The 23,043-nt window shown below is 34.7% G+C and overlaps 1 protein-coding gene across 7 annotated transcripts in view; it reads left to right on the forward strand.

Moving 5' to 3' along the window:
• The window catches only part of USP25 (ubiquitin specific peptidase 25), a 74,187-nt gene that overhangs the window by 44,411 nt on the left and 6,733 nt on the right, over window positions 1-23,043 (forward strand). For 2 of the 7 annotated variants that reach the window (XM_088144590.1, XM_015888819.3), the window contains exons 11-21: window positions 2,714-2,841; window positions 7,925-8,020; window positions 10,047-10,208; window positions 10,724-10,929; window positions 11,728-11,798; window positions 12,657-12,885; window positions 13,614-13,808; window positions 14,120-14,250; window positions 16,614-16,727; window positions 18,894-18,989; window positions 21,427-21,605. In XM_088144590.1, the coding sequence (XP_088000716.1) occupies window positions 2,714-2,841; window positions 7,925-8,020; window positions 10,047-10,208; window positions 10,724-10,929; window positions 11,728-11,798; window positions 12,657-12,885; window positions 13,614-13,808; window positions 14,120-14,250; window positions 16,614-16,727; window positions 18,894-18,989; window positions 21,427-21,605 (1,607 nt within the window). The remainder of the gene's footprint in view (window positions 1-2,713; window positions 2,842-7,924; window positions 8,021-10,046; window positions 10,209-10,723; window positions 10,930-11,727; window positions 11,799-12,656; window positions 12,886-13,613; window positions 13,809-14,119; window positions 14,251-16,613; window positions 16,728-18,893; window positions 18,990-21,426; window positions 21,606-23,043) is intronic. The other 5 variants (XM_015888821.3, XM_088144591.1, XM_088144592.1 and 2 more) reach the window with 5 other exon arrangements.

Genomic DNA, 23,043 nt, shown 5'->3' on the forward strand with positions numbered 1-23,043 from the left:
TGCATAAGTGTGGTATGGCTTCATTTGACCTATATCTGAATACACCCTATCGTTGTTCCATGTGTGTTCTTCACAGCAGCAAAACAAAACAAACAAACAAAAAAACAAATTAACAAGAAACTTATAATTGTTAGGGTTTTTTTTAAAAAAATATTATTTTTAATGCCTCATTTAATTAAAAAATTATTTATTTATTTATTTTTGCTTGTAATGTTTATGCACAGTCTTCTTCAGGCTATTATGAAGTGGGTAAAATAATAATCTCAAGAAGAACAAATGGTAAGAGGTTATATTAAGCTTATAGCAATTGCCCCTTAGCCTTCCTTAAAGCTTTTTTTAAATTTCAACAGGATGAATTGATAAAAATTAATTATATCCTCCTATTTTGAGTGTTCTGTTTTTCAGATTTATCATTAAGTATTGATGGTCCATTACATAAGGTTCACTCAAAAAGATATTAAGCAAGCAAGCTAGCCTTCAATACATTAATGCAGGGTATTCCCCACAATCTTCTTTACAATAAATTTCCATGTCCTTTAGGTTGTTGGCCTAAATATTTACAGTGGTGCTTAAAAATTTGTGAACCCCATTGAATGTTCTATATTTCTGCATAAATAGGACCTATGATTTGTCCTCCACACAAGAGCATTATACTTGATCATTTATTTATTGAGGAAAATACGTACAAATATGTAGCTTTGGATCATTTTTCTCAATAAATAAACTAGTATAAGTATAAGATTTTTGACTCATTTGTTTAATTGGGTTCTCTTTATGTAATTTTAGGAATTGTGTGGAAAACAGATAATATTTTAGATCATATTTATGCAGAAATATTGAAAATTATGTTGGAGCAATAATAACCTCATGGCAATTTATTGAAAAATCTAGTGAGGTGCCATATTTTCAACTACATAGACCAAGAATAGTAAAAAAAAAAAAAAAAAAAAAAAAGGAAACCTGAGAGCTGAGCATAATGTACATAGATAGCGATGTTCTAGAAATTCTTGTAATTTATTATATCACTCTGAGTAATGCAAATTTTCAAGTTTTAAGTGTATCCACTAAGTCAGAATGTTTTCTTGTTCTTCACTGTTTATGTAGATAGTGTCTTAGAGTGTCATCTTCAGGACAGGGTTGTTACTAGAACCAACATAAAAAGCCAGGTTGCTCAGGTAGGAACGCATTAATAATATGAATAATATTGGACTTAAGAAGACTCCCCACTGTTTACTGTCACATTTAAGAATTGTATGAAAACATAGATCGAGGTCTGTTTGGTTGGAATTTAAAGTTTTCAACCATTTTTGTTTGGAAGTTGATGGATTCATGTCCTTGTCTGTATGTGAGTGATCATTATGTGCACTTTTGTAATATATGGAACATAATGTCAGAATCTTAAAAATACGGATTTTTGTCTTAACAAATTGGCAGTTGTGTCATGAGGAAAAAATTCATGTCTGAACAGATACAGAAATGCCTCCTACCTGTAATATCCAAAACCAATGTTTTGGATCTTTCAACTAGGACAAGTGAAAATGTTCACTTTTTAATAACAGGTTAGAATCTTTTAGGGGCCACCTTTCCATTATGCCTTAGCTACCTAGAGGAAATATCTGCATAAATTTGTTAGCGAGTTTCATTTTTAATAGGAATTAGTTTCTCAAATGTGTCTAAAGATCTCTCCACAACTATTGGGCTTTCTTTGTAGATAACATTTTTCCCATTTTTTTTTTTTTTCGTCCTGGTCTTCTCTAAGGTTCTAGGACAACACCTTTACTAAAGAGTTTCTCAGTGCAATTACTCCATCCAAAATTCAGCCTAGTGAGTTGGAATAAAGAGAACAGATCTGTTCATTTTCTAGAAAAGCAGACACTGCAAAATTGAAATTTGTATGCATCTGACACATTTTGATATAATGTTCCAAGGTCAGTAAATTGGATTAAATATATGTCTAAAAGAAAGAAAAAGTATGGAGTGCTGTTTCCGATTTTAACATGTTATTTTAGCACTTTAATCAATTTTTAACTTTGAACACAAGTCAGATTGCATAGTATCAATTCACCGAGCTATCACTAGGGAGTGAATAAACAAACTGATTTGTTGGTCATTATATAAAAATAGATTGCTGTACAACCATCAATTATTAGCATAGACAAGGTGCAGTCTTTTTTTTTTTTAAAATAAAACCAGTTTGATTAAATAAGAATATTAATGTAGTTACTAATAGCACCAGTATGTTTGTAAAGTGATTGTATTAATATTTAAGTTGAAAGTTTATTAGAAGGAAACCTAAAAACAGATTTTGGTTTCAGAAAGTTGTGGAAGGTGAAATAACATATGTTAATAGTACAATCTTTAATGTAAGTGCAGTTTCAACATAGTACTTTGTATGAACTTCCTAAATAACATTGTTCAAACATGTTTACTGGACCGGAATTTATATTAAGACCTGGATCTCGTTAACAGTAGAAGCATCATTTGAAAGCAAATACATTATTTTCCCCACTTTTTTTTTTTTTAATGTACCATGGAAAACGTGTATGTATTGCCTGAGGATGTCAGTTGTAGTCCAACACATCTGAAGGTGCCAAGTTGTGGAAGACTGGATTGTACTGATCTATACTCCAGAATATGTTGGGTCTAAGGTGATAGTTAATTTTTTTTTAATTTGATGTGATTAAAATTCATTTTTTCCTCTTATTTCTCCCAGCACTGGTTTACTGAGCTACCTCCTGTCTTGACCTTTGAGCTCTCAAGATTTGAATTCAATCAAGCTTTGGGAAGGCCAGAAAAGATACACAACAAATTAGAATTCCCTCCAGTTTTATACCTGGACAGGTACAACACTTTATAGAATTTGATAGCAGGGTAATATAATCTGGGATGTAATACAGTATTCAGAGAATAATAATCTGATCATCAGCTTTTTTAGTTGCTACATTTTAATATAATATTGTGCCAAAATATATTTTGCATTGTTTTTCATTCATTCCCATTCACTCTTAGGAAAAAGTGAATTTTTAAAAAATAGAGCTTGAATGTCTGGCTTCTCTTTTTCCATGTAGGGCTCTAATCTGTGTTGGATTATCCTAAACATTATTTTGCTAGTCTATGAAATTAAGGATATTGTACAATAGTTTGCACACTCTGTTAAGTCTCCTTTTTTTTTTTTTAGTATTGGAATATAGATTGATCTCTTCCAATCACTTTCCATTGTGTCATTCTCCAGATTTGCTGGCATAGCTTGGTTAGAATCTTGATTGATTCTTCTTCTGTTGCTTGACATATTTCAATGGCATTCCATCAGTTCCTGTAGCCTTCCAAATTCGTAATGACAGAGTGCTAATTAACTTCATCTAGTACTAGAGGTTCTTGCAAGTAGGGAATATCTTCTACAGTATCTTGGATGTTGACATCTCTACTGTACAGTGTTTCAGTATACTCCTTCCATCTTAGTTTGATCTCCTTTAAATAGGTTACTATATGTACATTTGTGTCATTTAGCATACCAATTTGAGGTTGGAACCTACTTCTCAGTTCAGAGATCTTTTGAAATACTTTCCGTGTTATTTCATGTCTGTTTTTATCTTCAGTGTCTTTATAGATGTTTTGTAATACTGCTTCTCATTTTGTCTAACAGCTCTCTGAAACTCTTTGTTAAATTCATTTCTGAGATTTTTGCCCTTTCTTGGCTTTGGCTTCTCTTCTGTTCTTGGCAATTTCCATGGTTTGTTCTGACATCCAGTTTGCTTCTCTTTTTTCATTTTTAGCAGTCACTTTTCACATCCATCCTTAATGACTTATTTAAGTTCATTCCATAATTCCTATGGTTCTTTATCATTGAGGTTCAGGACTTTGAAACAATTCCTCATGTTTTCCTTGAAAATGGTAGCTCTATGTTCAAGATCATATTGTGAAAACTGACTGGCTTTTTTTTTCTTCTTAACTTAACTTAGAATTTGCACATGAGCAGTTTGCAATCTGTTCCATAGGCAACCCTGGCAATCAATGGAGTGACAGATGTTGTAGCCAGATTGCCCTCACTTTCTTAGTCAGCACCTCTCCATGTCTTTGTTGCTGTAACTGAGCTCCTCAGCCCCCTTTTAGCAATAATATAGTCAATTTGTTTTCTGCATACTCCATCTGGTGATGTCCATGTATAGAGGCGTTGTTTTGGTTGTTTGAAGACAGTGTTAGCTATGAAGAAATTATTGAAGTGGCAGAAATTGATAACTTGCTTTCCTGCTTCATTTCAGTTTCCTAAGCCATACAATCCAACTACACTTTGATCTTTAACATTTCCAACTTCAACATTCCAGTCTCCATTCACAAGCAGTATATCTTGCTTGTGTGTTCTCTTGATTTCAAATTGAACTTGATCATAAAACTCCTCAACTTCCTCTTCTTCTGTATCAGTGGTTGGACCATAAACTTGAATGATCATCGTATTAAAGGATTGTCCACAAAGTCTAATTTTGGTCATTGATTTCACTGTAGGCCGAGTACTGTTCTTGCTATACCTTTCCTAACTATAAAAACAACACCCATTCCGTCTTTGTTTTTCATGTCCTGAGCAATAAATAGTGTGATCTTCTGACTGAAAGTGACCAGTCCCAGTCCATCTTATTTTCTATCCACGTTTGTCAATTTGTAATTGTTTCATTTCATCTTTCGCTGTTTGCACTTTCCATGTTCATGCTTTTTACATTCCATGTTCCTACTGTAATTCTATCTTTGCAGCTTTGGGTTTTCTTTTCCTATATGGCAACATCCTGAAGGCTTTAATCTAGCCCCATCATAAACACCATTAGTTTTCCAAAAAATTCTCAGCTCTTCCTCAGTTGCATGTTGATTACCATCCAACCTGAGGAGCCCATCATCCAAGACTATATTGTCAGTCATTCTATATTTTCTGTCCACGTGGCTTTCTTGGTAAAAATACAGGTATGGTTTACCATTACCTTCTCCTGTACAGTATGAATTTATGCCTTTGCCATTATCACTAAAGTGATCACCTGCCTCCATCTTCCTATATCACTGCTGTCCAGTATAGGTGTCTGCTAGCTTTAGCTGGGCAGCTGGGATGACCTCCACACCTTGGGTGACCCTGCTGGGAATATATACTCTTGGCATCCCAACATCCTTTGCTCATCCTTCCCAGGAATACCACCACCAGCCCCACCATGATGAGGCAGCACAGCAGGACTTTGGGGGTGTTGCCTTTATGGAGAACATATAATCGAACACTGGTTAATGCCCTCCTTTACTGTATCTTTTATAAGGATTTTCACAGTACTTTCTCATATCCTATGATTGATTCGTAAAATATCTTGTTGTTCAAGAGAGTTTTATATTCTCTACTCATGGACAAAATTCTAGAATTACATGATAAGTTGCAAAATTCTGTCTAGCTGCTCATCAGACAAAGTATCAAAGATTATAGAAGAATGAAATGTAGCTACATAGAATAAGACTTGGTATGCTTTTGAAGATTTATGCTACTGAACTCTATAAAGTTTTTTATTGCTCTGTGTTTTCTGTTAAGGATATGAACTTGAATGTTAGTCAATAATAATTATTATTATTTTGTGGCAGGTTGAATTTTAATTGAGGCAAAGGATTTTAAGAAGAAAACTAGATAAATTATGACTCTTACATTAATTGCAAAAGAACTAGAGCTTTTGTTCATCCAGTCTTTGCTATGGCTTCTAACTGTATTTTAAGCAAAGTTAATTTCACTGTTGGGAATATGCATGCACTCTTGTACAGCAGAACTGTAAATCAAATTACATTAAATTACAGTGGGGCAAAAAAGTATTTAGTCAGCCACCAATTGTGCAGGTTCTCCCACTTAAAAAGATGAGAGAGGCCTGTAATTTTCATCATAGGTATACCTCAACTATGAGAGACAAAATGAGAAAAAAAAATCCAGAAAAATCACATTGTCTAATTTTTAAAGAATTTATTTGCAAATCATGGTGGAAAATAAGTATTTGGTCACCTACAAACAAGCAGGATGTCTGGCTCTCACAGACCTGTAACTACTTCTTTAAGAGGCTCCTCTGTCCTCCACTCGTTATCTGTAGTAATGCACCTGTTTGACCTTGTTATCAGTATAAAAGACACCTGTCCACAACCTCAAACAGTCACACTCCAAACTCCACTATGGCCAAGACCAAAGAGCTGTCAAAGGACACCAGAAACAAAATTGTAGACCTGCACCAGGCTGGGAAGACTGAATCTGCAATAGGCAAGCAGCTTGGTGTGAAGAAATCAACTGTGGGAGCAATAATTAGAAAATGGAAGACATACAAGACCACTGATAATCTCCCTTGATCTGGGGCTCCACGTAAGATCTCACCCCATGGGGTCAAAATAATCACAAGAATGGTGAGCAAAAATCCCAGAACCACATGGGGGGACCTAGTGAATGACCTGCAGAGAGCTGGGACCAAAGTAACAAAGGCTACCGTCAGTAACACACTACGCCGCCAGGGACTCAAATCCTGCAGTGCCAGATGCTTAATCCAGCAGTCCCCCTGCTTAAGCCAGTGCATGTCTGGGCCTGTCTGAAGTTTGCTAGAGAGCATTTGGATGATCCAGAAGAGAATTGGGAGAATGTCATATGGTCAGATGAAACCAAAGTAGAATGTTTTGGTCTAAACTCAACTCGTTGTGTTTGGAGGAGAGAGAATGCTGAATTGCATCCAAAGAACACCATACCTACTGTGAAGCATGGGGGTGGAAACATCATGCTTTGGGGCTGTTTTTCTGTAAAGGGACCAGGACGACTGATCCATGTAAAGGAAAGAATGAATGGGGCCATGTATCGTGAGATTTTGAGTGAACATCTCCTTCCATCAGCAAGGGCATTGAAGATGAAATGTGGCTGGGTCTTTCAGCATGACAATGATCCCAAACACACCGCCCGGGCAATGAAGGAGTGGCTTTGTAAGAAGCATTTCAAGGTCCTGGAGTGGCCTAGCCAGTCTCCAGATCTCAACCACATGGAAAACCTTTGGAGGGAGTTGAAAGTCCGTGTTGCCCAGCGACAGCCCCAAAACATCACTGCTCTAGAGGAGATCTGCATGGAGGAATGGGCCAAAATACCAGCAACAGTGTGTGAAAACCTTGTGAAGACTTACAGAAAACGTTTGACCTCTGTCATTGCCAACAAAGGATATATAACAAAGTATTGAGATGAACTTTTGATATTGACCAAATACTTATTTTCCACCATGATTTGCAAATAAATTCTTTAAAAATCAGACAATGTGATTTTCTGGATTTTTCCCATTTTGTCTCTCATAGTTGAGGTATACCTATGATGAAAATTACAGGCCTCTCTCATCTTTTTAAGTGGGAGAACTTGCACAATTGGTGGCTGACTAAATACTTTTTTGCCCCACTGTAAATTAAATATAAATCTTACAAAATCTTACAAACTTTTGTAAAATTTTGTAAAAAAAGTAAATAAAAAATTGAAAATACTAAAAATTTAGTATTTGTAATTCTTTCAGATCAATAATAGCTGTGTGTTTCAGAAGAGCAAATATATTGGAGATGAGACTATAAATACAGTAAAAGCTTTGAGTGTGGATAAAGGTGAAACGATAAAAAAATATGAGCTTTTCTACTAGTTTTACCACCTCTTTGCCATACATTTAGAAGGCTATTCAGAAGCAGTTGCTTTATGTTTTAAGATATGCTTCAATTTTGAGCATGTGATGGCCATCCATGTATCCATAAAAAAATATTTGATCAATTGGAAAGCAAAGAACAGACTTGAACTTCTTCATCTCTTTGAATTAAGCAGAGAATTCCAGAATTAATCAGTGTCAGTAGTTATAAGCAGAAGTACTAAGTGCTCTCATTGCTAAACCACACTGAAGATAAATCATAATTGTTTTTGTTCTAACAGGTATATGCACAAAAACAGAGAAACAACACGAATAAAACGAGATGAAATCAAGAGACTGAAAGAATACCTCACAGTACTGCAGCAGCGATTAGAAAGGTGAAATAAAATGTTGTACAGTAGAAAAAAATTTCTGTAGCTCAGGGCTGATCTGTGGAATTCTTGGTGCTGTCTGAGCTTGGTTGTTTGTTTGCAGATGTTTCATTACCCAACTAGGTAAAAACATCATCATTACACTGATGATGTTACCTAGTTGAGTAAAGAAATGTCTGCAACAAACAACCAAGCTCAAAGAGCACCAAGAACTCCATAGAACACTAGAAAACCCATGACCCGTTGGGTCATCTTTTCAGAGATGTTTCCTTACCTAAACAGAGAAAGAGAATGACCAAGGGCAAAAAAGCAGTGGGAGTATGAACCACTTGCAACTAGCTGCTAGCTTCCCCGTTGACTTTGCTTGTGGGAAGCTGGCAGGGAGCATCAGAAATCCCTCCCTCCCTCCCTCCCTCCCTCCCTCCCTCCCTCCCTCCCTCCCTCTCTTTCTTTCTTTCTTTCTTTCTTTCTTTCTTTCTTTCTTTTCACATATTTTTTTATTTTATTTATTTTTTATTTATATTTCAAATGTAGTCACCACCCATCTCAAGAGGAAGTGACTCTGGGCAGTATATAGGCTTGTACCACCCTCACGACTCTCGGGAGAGCTCTGGTGAAGCTTCCTCCTACTCCTTAGCTCACCCGCAGAACTGCCTGCCAGTTTGCTGGGGGGAAGTGGAACAAAGGGAGCCGTGGACGATGAGGAAAACTGCACCCCCATTCCTCATTCCAGTGTGTCCCCAAGGGCCCCCTCAAGGGAGGAAGAGGGCTCATCCATCAACCACCTGCACCCCTAGCCAGCCGTATCTTGCCAGCAGGCTCCAAGTCACTCACTCATCCTTTCCTCAAACCCCACAGCCATTAAGAGATTTCAGATTTCTGCCTCGTTTCCAAAGCAGCCAATTGTCGCTCACCCATTGGGCCATGGCCGCCAGCCAACTGGGCACACAGGACAGAAGGAGGTGGGAAAGAGGTCGGGGATGTGCCCGTGACGACTATGTGACCTGGCCTGATCATGGCAACACAGTAGCATAGCAGTGCTGAAACAGCCACAAATTTCCTAAATTTCAATCCCATAGGAGTAATGGGTCCCAGATTTTGGATGCATTCTGTAAATTATCCCATTTGAGGTACCTTGGTTCAAAAATTGTTGCCCTATGACACACCATTTCTCCCAGTTGAAGGTTACAGACACGAGAGTTTTTGTAGTGTATAGATTCTTGCAGTATAAAAGACATAATAATTTTCTACATTTTATTCTATTTCGCTATATTTCTTTTGCTGTATCTCTTTTGCCAGGCACATAACCAATAAAAAACAGCTGATACCCCCTCTATGCTGGATGTGTCCGTGTATTGCTTGCAAATTGCTGGTTTTTAATTCTTGCATTAAGAGCATTGTAACAGCAGAAAGAAAGGAAAAGGCACATTACTGTATTTCTATTTGCCAAGCTCTTCCAACCCCCAAACCTGCATTTTTCTTCAGTGAGGGAAAAAAGCCACAACTCAGTAAACCAGGATAAAACGGGAAAAAATTCCTATGAATTGAAATGGACTCCTGGTGACTTTATGGACATGTTCACTTAAATGACTGTTTAGTATTTTGCAAATATAAACTAGCTGTGGTTTGCCTTGTGATAAGAGTTTACTCCAGCATTGCTTGGTGATGATATGCAAAATGTATTTTGTCACTGAATGAAAGTTAGTTGACATATTAATGGAAGTTAGCTTATAGATTTTTTAAAATTTAAATTTCATATAGGTAGCTTTCTCTGCCAGAAGTTATTTATGTATATTGTCTCATGGGTTCAGGCCAATTTTGATTGATGTTTCTTGGCATTAAAATAATCCAGGAAGAACTAAGTAGCAGCTGTTTATCTCAAAGACTTTACTTGGCTGAAAGGCATCTATCCTGTTTGTGTTCTTTTGTACATCTGTAGTTCCTGGTCTTATAAATCACAACTATATGTGCTGTTTATAAAATGTGTGTGTTTAGAACACTTTTAATGAGGAAATTTGATATATTTTGGCAGATATTTAAGCTATGGTTCTGGTCCTAAACGATTCCCATTGGTAGATGTCCTACAGTATGCATTGGAGTTTGCATCAAGTAAGCCGGTATGCACGTCTCCTATTGAGGATCTTAATACTAGTGCTCTTCCTAGTGGTACTCTGTCAACACAGGCAATACCAAGGTAAAACTGCCTCAGATGTGTTGAATATTTCTTGTTAAATTTGCTGAAATCAGTTAACTAGTCACTTACTAAATGATTAAGTAATATAGATATTTCTTCATCTGTTCGTAAAAGAGATCCTTGAAAAATGTTTCTGATATGTACAGCCTTATGCAGTTGGCACCACCAATGGATTGGAGTTACATAGAGTATCATACTCAGAAAAGTCCTGATAATATATTTTTTAAAATGCAACAAAAAGAGGTATTACATTAGAGAAGATTTAATAAAACTGTTCACAATTAAAAATAATAAATGTGTACTTTAACTTTCCAATTTTGTGAAAATTAGTAATTTTTATAGTTGGGACTGAAAGGATTCCCAAAACTGGATTAGTAAATTTTGAGAAAAATGAAAGGATGGGGATTGCACCTTAGAGTTTCTGTAACTATTTTCTATAAATATATAGAATATTTGGAAATATATATTGTTTTTGTTTACTTACATTGAATTTTTCATATTCTTAACAAATGTAGCACAGCAGAACAACAGGGGCCTTCTACAGAAACACAAAGCACATCACCTGCACAACGATCAGTTATACACAAGCCATTCACACAATCACGGATTCCTCCAGACCTGCCCATGCATCCAGCACCAAGGCACATAACTGAAGAGGAGCTTTCAGTACTAGAGGGCTGTTTACACCGTTGGAGGAAAGAGGTGGAAAATGATACTAGAGGTACAAGTTGGAAGTCTGGGGTCTTGACCAGAAATCTGTAGAAATGCTGAAGTGTGTACTGCTACTGGCTTACAAAAGCTGTTACCCTTTATCTTTCAGCTGGGAGAAAAAACTATAACTGATTCTAACTTCTCACTGACTTTGGATTATGGTCAAGTTGAGAAATTTAACATAACTACTCCCCGATTCCATTTGAAATGTAGATGAGCTTAAGCTCCACAAATCCCTATTAATTCTCAACTGATAATGTTTTTCAGTTTCATTTTTAGTGAATATTATGATAGTCGAAGAATGCCACTTTGTAGGGCAGGAGGAAGAATAGATATTTTTTTCCATAAATTGGGACTAAGTGTTTATATAGCAGTTCAGTTTTGCCTTAATCAAAACTGTATCCAAGGGAAGACAAGAGGGAAACGTTTTATAACAGAGGAAACATTGAAGAGAAAGATTCCTACTGTTTTCTAGAAAATGTAATGTAAAATTGCATACAGAGACTTTGAGAATCAACACTGTGTAATGATGATGTAATGAAAAACAATAGTATTTGAATAAATTAAATATATATTTAAATAACTTCATATAGGCGCCCAGAGTTCCCTGGGTAAATGGGTGGCACCTATAAAAATTAGATGGATCAATGGAGAGATAGATAGATAGAGGTACTTGATGAAATAATATTTCATGCTAATTTGACATTGAACAAGCCAGGGTAAGTATACAATTTATTTATAAAAAATAATTTTAGATAATTCACAGTAATTGTTTTAGAAGATGACAGTTCTTCTCCTGTTACTTTAGACTTGCAAGAAAGCATAGCTAGAATACAGAGAACAATTGAACTAATGTACTCTGACAAATCAATGTTGCAAGTAAGTATTCTTTCCATATGACAGATAATTTATTAGTGGTGCATTTTGTATATGTCAAGAGTCTAAATAATTTTATATGCATTTGTATTACTATCAGCATGCTCGTAATGTAAAATGCTTGTAATTTTGGAGATTTAGATATGAACCTCCAGCACAAGCAACTCCTATTCGTGCATTTTCCAGTCCCATTTTTCAGGAAATATTTAAAAAATAAAAATGGTTCTCCTAGTTTCAGTTTGCTTAGTTGTAGTTATATGATTTCTTTAAAGTATCCATTTTTGTTCACCATAGGTGCTTTTAATATAAAAGCTTTTTCAAATTAGCTTGAACTTAAGCATGTGTTTGTATAAAACAGTGCTGAGCCATTGCATAAAGAAAACACTAGCATCCAGTTACCAACAAACGTACAGAATGTATCATCTGTTGTCCAAGAATCATACTGCATATAGGCAGTCTGCTAAATTCTCATGCAAATTCAAACTGGAACAGAAAGAAAGTATAAATACCCTGTTTAAACATGAGCATGGTAAAATATCTGAAATACTTCAGGTATTGCTGAGAGAAAGAAGATGCACGAGACATTTTTTATCTGATAGTTAATACCTCATTCATATTTCTTTTATTTTGCCTGTTTCAGCCATTCATAATCTGTTAGTATATAAGTTCATAGGGATAAGCAATGTTGTCTATGGCAGGACCCTAACAAAATTTACCTAGAAAGTCTGCAGTAGAAACATAACTGTTTGGCAGAATCTAGTTGCACAGCTTTCCTTGAGCAGGAAAATAAAAACATTATTGTGTTTTTATTAATTTTGACAAAGTTGCTGATCCATTATATCTTGATTTTATTTGACTTAGGTTCCTTATCGGTTACATGCGGTGTTAGTCCATGAAGGCCAGGCTAACGCAGGACACTACTGGGCATATATTTATGACAGTTATCAACAGAGGTGGATGAAATACAATGATATTTCAGTGACAAAATCTACTTGGGAAGAACTTGAGCGTGACTCATTTGGTGGTTATAGGAATGCAAGTGCTTATTGTTTAATGTATATTAATGATAAAGAACCACTTTTGATACAAGGTAATATGCAACATGTTGGTCCCTGTATGTGAATAGTTTCATGTATTACAAATCTATATTATTAAACAAATCACATTATAATTCTTAATATTTCTTGAGGCCTAAAGAGGCAAGAAAACTATAGTGAATTTGGACATACCTGTCTAACTTTTTTGTTGTGTTTCAGTTTTTGTGCTGCTTGATTGTAAAAAAAGGCCTCTGTAAAAGAAGGTGAAATTTAGTGAGTTTTTTCATTGAAAACTGAACTCTGTAAAACAGAAATGTACATGTACAATACACAGTGAACTGTAGGGGAAGGCAGGAGAACAAATGCACTGTTCGTTGCTTCCATTTTCTTCACTCCCTTTCCCTACAATTCACTATGTTGCCCACATATCCTTAAGAATCTACACCAGAATATTTCCAATGTTCTGCATAAGTATTTAAGTCCACCCTGTGGGCTAAGGTTCTTGCTGAAAATGTGGAAATTTGTTCACCCAAAATCTTTCAAAGCATTAATAGTGATGAATAAGAAGGGCATGTGACCCTTTCCACAACAATTGACTAACCTACTCACAAACCATGGCATAGATGGAAGGAAGGTAAATAAGACCCAAGTTGTTTTTTTTAAATCTAGATAAAGCTTTAGTCTCCCCTTTACTTATAAAGTCTGAACTGTCTCCTGTGAGTGAAATTCATGAAGGTATTTTGATATTCTTCATGACATACATGCATTTATATTGTTACAGAGGAATTCAACAAGGAAACTGGGCATATGATTGTTGGATTGGATACGTTACCTCCTGATTTAAGAGATTTTGTTAAAGAAGACAATAAACGTTTTGAAAAAGAATTAGAAGAATGGGATGCACAGGTTTCTCTGAAAACCCAACAAGAAAAAACATCCCATATACCCAGGGTACCTTTGCCTTCTACTGCCCAAGGTTAGTAATTTTATAATTCTTTTTCTATTACTTCTCATATCAGTATTATGATCAATAATATCAAGCAATAAAAGCAAACATAACCTGCTATGCCATGAGTTCCCAGAACAAGAGTGCTCCAACTACATTTGATATCTAAATGTACACGCCATACGTTTACTTTCTACCAATAGCAGCTGATACTTCCAATAGAACATGCAAGCATATTTCTGTTTGTTGATAGCTACGTCAAGTCCCTAATAGATATCATACTAACATATTTATAATAAAAAGACAATGTTTTTTCCCTTTTTTTCTTATTATTCATGGAGAAGAACCAGAGTATTTGGAACAACCTTCAACAGCTGATATCTCAAAACAGTTGAAAGAAGACTCTATACGAGCAATCACAAAAGCATTTACTGAACAAGAAGATAAGAATCCTGAAACTATTATGCACATGGTGAGATCCTTAATATACATGTTCTTTAATTTTTGCTTGCATTCTGAAATATCACTAGCTCTGTTTTAGTGCACTGTACCTAACAAAGCTTCCATTCATCTTTTCTGTCCCCTGCATATTGTTATCAGAGAGTTGTTTCCTTCCCTACTTGACTGCTAGAAACCATTGAACAAGCTTCTGAACAATTATTATTTTAGATTAGCTATTATTAGCTTGATTACGTCACATAAAGTTAAAAACACTATGGCAAACCTTGAAGTTACTTATTTTTTGCTTTCCTTCATCATGTACAAAGAAAAAATTGTAAGTTTCCTTAGCAAAATTTTCCTGATGAGAACAGGACCTAGTATCTTATTAATGTGTAAAATAATTGCCCTTTTTGTCAGATGAAATTGAAACTGGTTTGAATTATGTTTTCAGCAAATGTTTTAAATTTCCTGTCCTTGCACATAGGTGAAGGAATCAGGAAGAATATGAAGTTAATTTGTTCTACAATGTATTCTTATGTTGCATTACCTGATACTAAGTTACTCCTGCTGTTTAAGATCATAGGAAAAGAACTAGAAAAGTGATGATTTTATTATATGTACCAACAGAGAAAGCTATCTTTCCATCTGTCTGTAGCTGTATAGGGATAATTTGTGTGAAATAATTTTCATGGGAAGAGATCCGACAAGTAGATATAATTTAGTCCAGTCAATGAATTTCAAAGATAAGAAAAAAATAAATGATAAAATCATGTCCTTGGATGTTATATCCAGAAACAAACAGTTTTACTGTTGGTCAGCTGCAAAGTAACATAGTGCTGACAGAAAAGAATCTTGCCATCTTCATTATCTCAGAGCTGTAGTTCAACAGAAGTAGGAGGTTCTACCAGGTAATTAATTAGGAGAGGGTACAAGGTCTGTGCCAAGGTTAGAGAAAAGGGACTGTAGAACAGCATATGCGTCACCAACTTTGTTTCTCCACAAGAACATCGGGCACTTTACCATGGTTTCTCTCCAAAAGCACTGAGTATAGGCATTGAATTGGCCCAGAGAGAAGGTTTTTTGATATAGCACATTAGTAAGATGACACAAGTACCTCGCAGGAGTGAAAAGAAACATTAAACTTATTTTCTCATAAGAAGGAAAAATGCTCTATAGAATCACCTCTGTGTAATTGACTATTTTTCTGAAGTAGCCAAATCATAGGATTTATGTTACAGTTTTAACTTTTTCATTAAATTTTGCTGTCAGAGATGTTTCTTAACTTTCTTCCTTCAAGAGTATTCATTTAAGAATGCCTAGGCTCTGAGCATCTTACAAAGTATCAGCATAATAGGAGTAAGAATAAAAATTAATTAATTAATTTATTAATATATTTATTAATATATATTAATATTATTTATATAATAATATATAAATATATAAATATATAAATAATTTATAATATTAATATTAATTAATTAATTAATATAGTCAACTAAAACTCCATGCTGATTTTCATTCATTTACATTTTCATTTTCATTCATTTTCATTTAATTATTTTATCATTTCTTATTTGAAAATACATTTAAGCTTTCCCTATGATACTGAATCTAGTTAAATAATGCTACCCCTATTTATTTTTTATTTCATTGTTATTTTATCTGTTCTTATCTATAATTCCTGAATACCTTCCCTTTCAGTATAGCTTCCTCCAGTACTTCCTCTAAAGTATCAAATTGGTTGTAATATGAAGCAATTTTAAATGGAAATTTCAAGTGAACTACTATATTGCCATTTAGGCATTTACATCTATTTTAAAATAAGACTATCAATCCAAGAACATAGCATCTTTCTGTTTCAACAGCTAGACATATAGGATTTTGACTTCAAGTGCATCAGTATCTGTAGCAAGGCCATGTCAGTTCCTTTAGTCTTTTGGCTCGGTATACTTTTCCAAAGGCAAGTTATTCTCAAACTTTTTGTGGTCTCTTATGGTTTCTTGTCATTTTGAGGAAGGAAACACAACTGTGAAATAAACCCATAACCCTTTAAAAAAAAAAAAAAGACCAAAACCTACAACCAACCAACTTAACCCACCTCTGCCTTTAAAATCCACATGCATGAAATCTTCCCACTACTTCTTTGGTAAGTAAAATTAATTTTTTCCCCAAAAATTTTGTGTGGCCTTTTGGTTGGTTGTGATTTTTTTTTTTAATGTTTTAGACATTCACAACTCCCTTATAAAAATAAATAGTTGACATTAAGGATACATATAAAAATAGAGTAAGATTGATAATATTCTCACTGCAATTGCAATTTATCTGATAATTTGATACATCTGCTATCAAATTGATTTTTGTTCTCATTTATTTTTATTTTTTTTTAATCTACAGAACTCTCATAGTGCCCCAATTGGAACAGCTCCAAACCAAAAAGTTATAGAGGTGACGATTCCTGATATAGGGACTTACATGGTTGAGTCAGAGGAAGGGGGGTATGATGATGAGGTATCGCCTTCAACTTGGTCACAAACTATTACACTTTTCATGTGCTGTACATAGGTGCCTGATAAGCCTTTGGCATGCTTGCACATGATAGAGCTTAACTAGCTTTTGCTTTTTAACAAACTTAACTTGAGTTCATTTATTGAAATTGGCCAAAACAGAAACCACTGCTGCTTTTTTTCTAATAGCACATTTATTTGCATGGTATAAAATTAAACTTAGATCATCCATATATATAAATTTAGAATTTGCACATTGTGTTTGTGATACTATAAACCTGCTAATTAGGTGTGTCCTCACAACATTTAAATATACAAATCACAAATTCACAGTTGGATATTATTATTATCATCAAAACATTTCACACCTACATTTTTTTAAGATACAAAGAATAAAAACTATAAAGAACTAAGGAAGGCTAAATATAGCACATGCAAAGTTAAGGCTTTACTCACTAAAGCTAAAAAGTGCATAGACGCTTTTGATACCAAAATGAAATCAAGAGTTCAGCCTAGGCTTCAAGAATCATACTTGGTTACTGTATACAAGAAGGGCCAATCCCATGTCTCCAAATGATATAACAGTCACAGTAGAATATGCCAAAAAAGTGACCTCTTTGTCAAATAATAAGTTACCCCACAAAAAAGATATAGTCAGTCCTGATAAAAAGAATGAATATTGGAGTCTTTACATACACCAGCTATGGCTGCCATGTAGTTACTGGTAGAATTTTCTAAAATTACTGTCCCCTTTATCTGTTTAAAACTTTCTTAAATCATAATCTTATTAAGCTTTTTGCTTTTAAGTCAAAATTCTTTAAGATAGTTTTCTGTTTTTAATTCCAAAAAGAAGGAGACTCACCAAGTGTCATTATTCTTTCCTGCCATTTAGATCTCTCTTAAGTTGTACATTAATTGTATCCAAAAGTCTTTAAGAAAGTGAGGCTTTTGCAGGTCAGGTGTCCATAAACTCTACATAGCAGTTTTGAGGGTGGTGGTGATCCCTTGGCCTCCAAGCCACTCAACCCATGGTCGACTGTGAGAAATTCAATTCCTGCAGTCTCCTCATGAGGACCAGCTATCCAGAGCACAAGTGGGCAATCTCCTGATCTCTCCTTTTCTGGAGAAAATTTTGTCAGCCAGAACTTGCCACCTGGCCACCAGTCTTCACCATGGTGCTGTTCCCACTTGTGAAGACACTCACGACTTCTAACCTACCATAGGTTCTCACCCGGAAGCTCATATAGTTACTAGTAGAGTGATGTAGAGTTAGTGTAGTGCAGTGATTAAAGACTAGGGGTGGAGCAACCCACATTCATGTCTACACTCAGCTGTGGAAAGTCTGTGGGTACCTTTAGGTCAGTTACTTTCACTTAGCTGAGCTTCCTTTGGAGGGTTGTGCATGTGGCAATACAATAAAGGGAGATAGTCTGGTATGCCACCTTGCACTCCTGGAGTAAAACAAGGGAAACATCCAACAAATAAATAAAAATATTCCAGAAATATGACCTAAACAGAAACTACTGTGATGCTTTGGATTGCAGATGCGAAGTTAGTTTTTTCATTGGAAGCCTTGAGAGGAGAAAATGAGAGGCAGCTACACATCTGAAGTGCATAAATAGAACAACCACACATTCCAAAGGGAGGGGAAAAAAAGATTTATTATGCATGTAGAATATGTGTATATAACAGCCCTCATTATATTCTGTAGCTTATTTTATGACATTTTGGGGAAGGCTTGAACATCTTAGGCATTTAGTAGTTCCATTTTTGATATCTTATTTTTTAGAAATAAATATTTAAATGTCCATTTGTAACAAAATCTGTTTGTAGTTCTGAATGCAGTGCTATATCTCATTGCTCCCTGATACCTAGTAAAATGGCAGTCCCATTTTACTTACTTTTAGAAGCCAATTTGCATGCGTGTGAAGTGTTAAAACACCTTTTTAAATGCCTGAGGTTCATTCAGACATAAATTTAGATCAGGTAATGAAGGTGATAGAACCTGCGATTTTGAAACCACTGAAGAAAACTAAACATTTGTCCCTGCAGTTTGTGCATGCAGTTGCTATATGACATGAGTATATGAAGGCACATGCTGACTTGAATTTATATTTTTCATTGCTCAGTATATATGCATATATATATATATATGAATCTCCTATGACAGGTTATGCTGACCCCGAACATGCAAGGTATTATAATGGCTATAGGTAAAGCCACGCATATATATGACAGGTGTGGGCCAGAAGCAGGGTTCTTTCAGGTACAATCAATACTTTCAATTTTTCCTTTTCTGTTTTTGTACTTTAATTTGTTCTTTTAATTTTTAGTTGTTTCACATTTAAATGTGTTTTGTTGAAATTTGATCATCCAAACCTGGTCGTATTTTTAGAACTATAAATGCAATTTTTAGTTTCCCTTGAGGTTCGTAAAACTGGAAACTTCAGTAAAAATTCAGTAATGATTCAAAGTGGAATAAATGATACTGCTTAAAAATTGGTCCCCAGATTCAGGTATTAGGCACTGATAATAATGGTTTAAGTAACAGGTAATATGTTTTTAATACAATTATTTTAATACTATTTTTAAGCCTTCAGAGCCATTAAGAAAGTAGGTTGCATATGCATTACTAAATGAGAAAGGAAGAGGGGCTTGGTGGTTGTCCAGTAACCCATGCACAGAAAATTGCAGAAATTACATAGGTATCAGTGCACTACTCACTAGCTAAAGCAATTAGCTAGTGGCTATCAAGTTAAGGTCCTTAAAACTAAACAGAACCACACCCAGGCTTGCTTCCTATTACAATTGCCTAAACCTGCCTCTTGCAATAAATTTACTGTAACATTAAAATCCAGCAGCTGAATTTTTCACTCACATTTCTTTTCTAGATTTTTTTTTTTAAACTAGGCACATAGATCTGCTGATAGAAAAACAGATATATCAGTCTTTATTGCTTGGATTAGATTGTGATTTACACACCTGTCCTAGCACAAGTAACAACTGATAGATTTTCTTCTTTCCATCCTCTTCTTTCTGCCAATAGCAAGCATAAAAACATATCTTTGTAAAGTGCAAAATATATGAATTAGAGCCCAAACCAGATATTGCTGTTTCAATCATTATGGCTGATAAACCACTTTTGTTTTAATCCTGAATCACTTGTGTTATGGTCCCAGTTTCAAAACTGTTCGAAACTCAAAATTTGGCCTTTCAAATTCAAAACATTTTTAATTTGACACATTTTACACAATTTTTAAATGTAAAGTAGATCAACTAATTCAACAGTCTTAATAACATGGCAGAATTTATATTCTTTCTGTGATAATGGAACCTAAATAAATAAATTTGTATGGAGATAGCTAAAGAAATTAATAAAAGGAAAGATTCCTAATCCTTAAGACTTCTATGACTTCTAAAAAGCTAAATTTCTATATAAAGTGATAATGGAGGCCGTTTTTTTGGGGGGGAGGAAATATGGATTTATTCCTATTATAAACTAAGAATCTAATGCAAGAAATGTTCTTTATCTGCATATTTCTGCTGTGTTAGAAGATACTGTATGATATAATGATAAATATTTCTTAAGCATTTTGCTGCTTTTCCACTCACACTTTCATTTTATATTATTACATACAGTATACTTTTACTAAATTCTGGGTCACATTTAACCCAAAATATATTAAATGGATACTTTATATCCTGTGTAGTTCTAAGCTGTTAACAGTTGTTTCCTGGTTCAGTTTTAATGTGAAACTAGATAATTAAGATATTCATTGCTGTTTGCATAACTGCACAAAGGGATGGATGAAACAATTATATGCATAGCATAGCCAGAGACTTGCTCATAGCCCACCATATAAATCTAAAACACGTTTACTTCACACTGTATTGTTCAATTTTTCAGTTAAAAGATAGCAATCCTGCTTAGAAATAATCACATTATTTTATTCTAAATATTTATGTTCTAAAACTGATCTACATTCGTAAACAAACAAATAAGATTCCACATGCATATTTCAAAAGTTATATTGATTCAGTGATACGTTCTTTGTGTTTCTTTTATGTGTGTGTAGTATTTTTTAACTTTTTAGCTTTCTATATGGCTTTAGATCTGTATAAGAAACAGTGATAATACATTCTTTTGAATTCTGTTTATTTTTTAGGAACATTTTTTATTTCTTTAAAAAAATACTTCAGTTCTTTTCTATGCCTTCTGTATAAAGATTGTATTTGTTGTCAATTGTTAGTTGTAGTCTAGCATATGCATATTTATTAAATATTGTTGGGTTTAATAAATAGTCCACTGCTAATGTGGAAGTAAATTTGTTTTAATGGTTAAGAGTGTACAATACAGTACAAAACATTGGTCTGACATTGTGCTTTCCTATTTAAAAATATTTCCCATTTTTCTTAGAAATAAAAAAGTTTATATTTAAATTGAGAAACAGAGATTTTTGTTGTAGATGAGCACAAAAAGTCTTAACAAAATTTGCAACCCAAACATTATTTCTAAAGAAATGCTAAATATCAAGCTGTACTTTAAAGAATGTACAATCATACAGTTGAACCTGTTTGCTATTTGTGATATTTATGTATAATTTTAATCTGCATAGGGCCCATATCTTTTAATGTGGTATAATCTTTACTTTTGAAAGTGGACAGTTCAGTAGTATCTAATGAGTTCATTATTTTGTATTTAGGCAATAAAATTTGAATATGCAAGATTGCTCAAACTGGCCCAAGAAGACACGCCTCCTGAGCGTGATTACCGTTTGCATCATGCAATTGTATACTTCATCCAGAATCAGGCCCCAAAGAAAATAATTGAGCGAACATTGTTGGAGCAGTTTGCAGATCACAATTTGAGTTTTGACGAAAGGTAATTATGTAAGCAGCCTTGTATCAAAACATTTTAAACAAAGATTCTTAAGTAGAATAGAACTATTTTGAAATGTCATTGGTGTAAATGATTCAGCTTTTTTTTATAAAGAACATTTTGTAAAAATAGTTACTTTTTTTCTCTTCCATAGTGATCCAGACTATATTCCATTACCACATTTGAATATAGTTAATGCCTGACTTACTTTTTGTCTTGCTTCTTCTTGAATAAAATAGTAATAGGGAATCTTCCTGGCAAGGGATAGATGCTACAGAGGGCAAGGGAATAAGTGTGGTATCTACTAAGTTCTAATTTCTTGTTACTCGTTCAGTTTACATTGCCACCAGTCTCTTGTTTGTCTGATAATGGTAGAGGCAACAGTATTAAATTTACAAACCTTAGTAGCTTAATCATACCCCCCCTTAGCAAACCCTTTCTTAAGTCTAGCATAAGCCTACCTTCTAGTAGTTTGAACTCACTGGTTCTGGTCCTGCCCTCCGGGGCAATAGAAGATAAGTTCACTCTCTCTTCTATGTGACAACTGTTCTGTTATTTGAAGATTGCTACCATATCTCCCTTCAGTCATCTTAAGTTAAGCATATTAGGATCCTTTAACCATTTGTCATGGGGTTTCCACACTTCCCACCATCTTGATAGCCCTTCTCCAATTTCATTCCAATTTGTCACTACATTTTTAACTGTACCACCCAGACCTGTACACAATATTTCAGGTGGGTCTGACCAGGGCAGAGTTCAGTGGAACAATTACTTTTCTGTATTCTGGAGTTGATGCTCCTATTAATGCACCCCAAGATAGCATTTGCCTTTTTAGCAGCTATATCACACTGCTGGCTGGTATGTAACTTGTCATCAAAGATACCCAAATTCCTTTCATCTGCACCACTGCCAAGCCAGGTTTCCCCATCCTATACTTGTACCTTATATTTCTTCTGCCAAGGTGCAGAACTTTATATTTTCCCTGTTAAATTCTACCTATACATTTCTCTTTCATCTATGTATTAGCCACCACCCCAGCTTTGGATCATATGCAGATTTTATTTATTCCCTCATGGCTAATTGATAAAAATGCTGAACAGCAGAGATGCCATCACAGAATCCTATGATGTTTTCCTTCAAGCTGAAGCAGAGCTGTTAAGGAGAACTCTTTAGGTGTGGTCATTCAGCCAACTAAGTTGTCCATCTAACAGCAGTATTATGTCACCACAAATTCTACCGTTATATTAAGACTATCATGAGGCACTCCATTGAAGGTTTTGTTGAGATCCAGGTACACAATATCTGTGACATTCCTCTGATATACAAATCTAATAACGCTATCACAGAAAGAGGTAAGGTTAGTCTGGCATGGTTTGTTCAGTACAGTTCCATCTGGCTCTTATTAATTGTAGCATTCCTATCCAGATGCTCATAAACATAC

This window comes from Python bivittatus, unplaced genomic scaffold (assembly GCF_059951505.1).
Source record: "Python bivittatus isolate LINGU-HERP-01145 unplaced genomic scaffold, Pbiv_v1 ctg000350_np1212, whole genome shotgun sequence".
NCBI classification, from domain to species: Eukaryota; Metazoa; Chordata; class Lepidosauria; order Squamata; family Pythonidae; genus Python; species Python bivittatus.